The sequence below is a fragment of the Nestor notabilis genome, unplaced genomic scaffold (genome assembly GCF_000696875.1).
Source record: "Nestor notabilis isolate BGI_N333 unplaced genomic scaffold, ASM69687v1 scaffold15104, whole genome shotgun sequence".
Lineage (NCBI taxonomy): Eukaryota > Metazoa > Chordata > Aves > Psittaciformes > Psittacidae > Nestor > Nestor notabilis.
Genome location: NW_009925284.1, coordinates 885 through 6,430, shown reverse-complemented (window position 1 = coordinate 6,430; position 5,546 = coordinate 885). Strand labels below are relative to the sequence as shown.

At 48.8% G+C, this 5,546-nt stretch overlaps 1 protein-coding gene across 1 annotated transcript; it reads right to left on the bottom strand.

Moving 5' to 3' along the window:
* Positions 1–322: 322 nt before the first annotated feature.
* Positions 323–4,373, bottom strand: ELP6 (elongator acetyltransferase complex subunit 6; the record flags this gene model as incomplete). The annotated part of the gene is made up of 4 exons (XM_010012994.1): positions 323–451; positions 1,141–1,287; positions 2,681–2,873; positions 4,243–4,373. Coding segments are annotated over 4 exons (600 nt in total), but the record flags the coding sequence as incomplete, so codon positions are not given.
* Between the last annotated feature and the right edge of the window lie 1,173 nt (positions 4,374–5,546).

Below are 5,546 nucleotides of genomic sequence, written 5' to 3'. Positions count from 1 at the left end.
TGAGGCATGCCCAGCCCAAGGGGCATCCCTCCTGCTTGTATTTACACGCTCTAAGGGCCATTCTGGCAAGTTTGTGCAATTTTTTTTGGCCTGTGTATGTTGGGAACAGGGTGGGAGGACAAAGGGATTGCAGCAAACTCTGGGCAGGCTAATCCTCTTGTTGGCATGCAGTTCAACACGCGTTTAAGCTTCCCTCCTGGGTCAGTTTGCTGCACTGCTCCTGGAAGGTGCTGGTGAAGCAGCCAGGCTGGTTTGGTGGCACATACCAGCCTCCCCAGCCTTGCTCCACGTTGCTCTCACAGCACTGTGCGGTATCGCTGCATCACAGGACTGCAGCTGACAGCCCTCTAGCAAAAAAGGTGACGTTCTTGTCCTGGATCTTATACTGGTAGATCTGGACGACATCCTGCTCCCCTGTCAGCTCCAAGGACACTCTCCTAGTTATTTTAATCTGCAAAGCAAAAGAATAGGAATATCATCCCTTTGGCTAACCCAGTCACAGCATCCTCACCCCTCCATGCCTCTTGCTGGCCTGCAGGGAAGGGAGATGAGAAGGATCACTGATTAAAAAACCTGTCATACCTGCCTGTAACCAGTCCCTTTGGTGGCAGCCTCTGACAGAAGACCATACAGTAACCAGGCCCCAGCGATCCAGCTGCCCTCCCAGCCCCAGGAGGAGCACTACAGGCCAGGCTGAGATCCACCAAAAATAGCCTTGTGTCTAGTTGGAACTAAATGAGCTTTAAGGTCCCTTCCAACACAAACCAGTCTGTGATTCCATGACAGTTTGAGGTAGCTTCCCAGGAAATGAATATTTTATTTTGCCATCACCTTGGGGTGAGATACAGCCTGCACTGCAGCTGCCATATAAACCCCTTCCAGCTTCCAGATATGGGGGAGTCCCCAGGTGACAGGGTGTCCCTGAATATCCCTGCAGAAGCAGAGTCACAGCCAAGATCCCAGCTGCTCCAGCAGATCCTGGTGACTGCAACAAGGCTGCTTGTTAGTCCTTAACCATGCTGCAGCATGGACTGTCTCCCATGGGGTAGACAGAACATGTCTCCCTCACCCTTGGGCCTGCAGGCAGTGTTTTATGTGACATTACCATTTGCCACCTCTCCGTGCTCTCCCGTGCATTACCTGCCCGTGAACATCCTTGCAGAAGCCAGTCGCTAGCCCCTCTACCCACAGGATCAGGTCACTGTGATGACACAGGGAGTTCACAACCAGTTCATTTTCCTCATCTTCGGAATCCTCGTTGCTGTGAACCAGCACCACGATGTTCCCCTGGAATGAGAGCACCGGGCAAAGATGAGTCCCTGGCTGATTCCTAATCCCTCATCAGGGTAAGGAAGAGGAGACAGCAATGGGAGCTTGTGAAATGCCATGCTAAGCTGCTTACACATTCCCAGCACAGCAGCTGGTTCTGAGCTAAGTCCACTGAGAATATAAACAGCAGATACATCTAAAACTCTGAAAGAGCTTGCTATCCCTATACTGTATATATATATACATATACGTGTGTGTATATATATATATACACACATATATAACATGCAGCCTAAAAATACATCAAGCCTTTGTTACGAGATAGCTGCCTAGTTAAACCAGTCCACACTAATGGCAACTCTCTGAATGAATTCAGAACAGCTACATAGAGACATGGCTGAACGGATGCAGCCACAGCTGCAATGCTCAAAGCTTCACAGCTCTTGCAAGAAGCAAAATGCTTCCCCAAAGCACCACCAACTGTATTAAAAATACATCCCAAGAGTCTCTGCCTCAGCCCATGCAGGTCACCAAGGACTTAAAATAACATGAAATTCCCAGTCAATTAAAGTGCACTTTGAAGCTTCAGAACTTTCTTAGACAGAAATAGAGATGTGTTAGTGTGATTTATCATCTTTTTTAGCTGTTTTGGAGGTAAATATTCTCAGCAAGCAGAACATCCCTTGTCAGCATTTACAGCACACACACCCTGGCACCATATGAAGCACAGGATAACAAAACTTGACGCCATCTACTTTATTTCTCACTCAAGCAGAGAGAGAAGTGGCCAGAGTGGGGGACGCTGCAACGTAAATAGCAACGGATGGATGTGACTGTAAAGATTTTTGGCTGCAATGTTCTCTGAAGTTAGCACATCGCTCAGGAGAGCTTCGTAGAAGTGCTGCATTGTCATACGCCCTTAAAAACCAGCCAGTGCAACACACACCAACAGTGAAGACTGGTGGAAGCAGAGACTCAGGTGCCCTCTGAGTGGACCTTCATTTCTGTCCCCTGGGGGATTCATCAGCCCCTCGCTACCTTTGTAACCCATTTCCTTCCCTGCTCTCCCACATGCACACAAACACAAGTGTGAGTAGAGATCTCTGGAGAGCCAGGAGCTCTAAGAAACATTATTTTGCACCTCAAATCCCTGCTTGCATGTCAGGCACAAGCTCTTCTCTAGGCAGCATCTCCTGGGAAACCAGTTGAAAAGGACCCTACACAGGTACTCCAGAGACTAACGCAACTCCCTGCGAATGGCCCTAGAGCAATAATTGTAATTCCTTGGATAGCCAAAGCCTTCCAAAACCTCATCATGCACAGGTGGAGAAAGAAAAGAAAGCCTGTCTTTGCTCCAGAGGCTCTTCTGTACATAAAGCATACAGGACGCTACAAGCAGAGGAAGCGGTACCTTCAGCTGGGAGCACACCACAACCCTGCAGTAGTGGATGAAGTCCAGCACCGCCACTGGTGCGGCACCCAGGCTGAGCAGGACACTGAGGTCATCCACCAGCAGCACAGGGCACTTCCAGGAGTCACTGCTGGCAGGAGTCAGGGACAGCCGGACAAAGTCAAACAAGGCTTTGAGGTCGGAAGCACTCTCGCTGGAAGAGAAGAAGGAGGTTTCAAAGTGCGTGGCCCATGCACACACTGCTTGTCCCCCTCAGCCACTGACCCAACGTCTTCCCTCACAAGGAAGAACTTCTTCCTAAGACCTCATCTGAATCTCCCCTCTGTCAGTTTAAAGCCATTCTCCCTTGTCCTGTCCCTACCTGCCCCTGTCCAAAGCCCCTCTCCAGATTTCTTGTTGGTCCCTTTAGGTACTGGAAGCTGCTCTAAGGTCTCCCTTGGAGCCTTCTCTTCTCCAGGCTGAACAAGCCCAGCTCTCTCAGCCTGTCTCCATAGCAGAGGTGCTCCCGCCCTCACAGCATCTTTGTGGCCTTCTCTGGACTCGCACCAATAGCTCCACATTCTTATGTTGGGGTCCCAGAGCTGGATGCAGGACTGCAGGGAGGGTCTTACCAGAGCAGAGGGGGAGAATCCCCTCCCTCGACCTGCTGGTCACGCTGCTGGTGATGCAGCACAGGACATGGTTAGTTTTTGGGCTGCAAGCACACACCTCCGGGTCATGGTGAGCTTCTCACGAACCATCACCCCCAAGTCCTTCTCCTCAGGGCTACTCTCAATCCCTTCATCCCCCAGCTTCCACTGGTATCAGGATCCTGCACTTGGTCTTGTTGAACATCAAGAGGTTCCCATGGGCCGATTTCTCAAGCTTGTCCCGTGCTTGGTCCTGCCACACTCCAGCAAGTCCCGCTCTCCAAGACGTGAAGGGCTGCATGGTCCTATGGCACAGCGGTCTGCAGGGCTTCAGTGCCTGCCCTTACTCTCACCAAAGGCCCATCCACCCCAGCATGAGTCTGAAACAGCATAGGGCCAGAAGCATCCATGGACAGACCAAGTACATGGCAGTCCTTGCTCCAAGGATGGTATTTGCCAATTTAACAGCCCTCAGTGGATATTTTTCTATGAAATCATCAGGGTCATAGAGAACGTGAAGTGGAAATAAAATTGAAAGCCAGCGTGATTAAAGCAGTACTGTTCTTTCGGAGTATAACTGAAAATAATAACAAAAGGAATAAAGCTCCTTGGAGTTTTATTTGACACAAACCTGTTGAGTGATGAAATATTTTCTCTAGACCTAAAATATGCTCAGCAATGGGCATAAGGGTGGAAATCGCTCTAAAATTCTGGAGAAGGGGGACAGAGTCCCTCTTTGAGCAGCAGGGAGAGGCATGGCAGGGCAAGCACAGCAATGTGCATGGTGATGGCATTTTTCTTCACTTGGGTGTGCAGCTATTCCGTCCTTGGGGCTCAGAGGAAAGCCCAAAGGGAGCCTGATCTCAACCGCAGACCTTGCTGATGCTCTCGGTATTGGCTGCACTGGCAGAACCACCAATTGGTCAGGTTTACCTTATAAACTGAAGAGGACTGGGCTGTCCTGACTGATCCTCCTCCTCTCCAAACCAAAGGTCAAGGCAGGACTTGAGGCCTTCCAAGAAGACAAGCTGTCCCCGTTCTTTGGCAGCTGTCAGACTGACTCCCTTGAGAGAGGAAAACATTATGCTGCAGAGCAAGCAGCTTTGAAGGAATTGTGTAAACAGAACCAAGCGGATCAACAGCCAATTTTTATCAAGCCTTATCTCAATGTGCTAATAAAGTCAATGCTTCAGTGAGTCCTGTGGAGGGGATGACACAGGTGGTTCTGTTACACACACATTGGTGGACACACCTCCCAAGGTTACTCCTCGAGGTTAAGAGATTCTTTGCCACAACAGAGTCTCAGTAAGTGATTAACAACATACTACACATTGAAATCTTAAGTCATATAAAAGATAGATTGTGCATACATAATCCTCTAGACATAAACCAAAACTGAGATGAAGTCTGGACACAGCCAGAGCTGTTTAGAAGCACCTAGACTCCTTTCTGAGAAGGAGTTTAGAAATTAAGAGGGTAATTTCTGAACTTCAAGACTCAATGGGAGGGTCTCCATGCAGTAAACATTCAAGTGTTCCTTGCCACTGAATCTTGTTAAATCGCTGTTATATTTCATAGAATCAGAGTGGTTTGGGTTGGAAAGGACCTCAAAGCTCATCCAGTTCCAACTGCCTGACATGGGCAGAGACACCTTCCACTAGAGCAGGTTGCTCCAAGCCCCGTCCAACCTGGCCTTGAACACTGCCAGGGATGGGGCAGTCACAGCTTCTCTGGGAAACCTGTGCCAGTGTCTCACCACCCTCACAGGGAAGAACTTCTTCCTCATGTCTCATCTAAATCTCCTTTCTGTCAGCTTAGTATTTATTATTAAACTTTGTCAAATCACTGTTTTATATCAGTATTGATAGTTCTCTCTTATAAGTGAAGTGTGTTGCTCCATCCACAACAGGTCATGACTCAAACTCAAGCTGAGACTTCTTCCTTTCAGCCCTGCTTGATCATGAGACTGACTTTGAGAGCCACATGCTCGGCGTGTCCAGCTCCAACAGAGAAAGCCTGGCAGAGTTGCAGCAGACATGCAGAAGACCACAACTAGAGATCTAGGTCATGAACGCCTGTCTCATCCTCTTTTCTTTCATCAGCAAAGGCTACTTTTGCCAACCATAGCTCCTCAGCTTACTGGTAACTGCATCAGTCCACCTTTCAGGGGAAAATTTAGTATCTATTACTGACATGATCATACAAAGTTATCTCATGTGCACTATCTTAGAACCTCA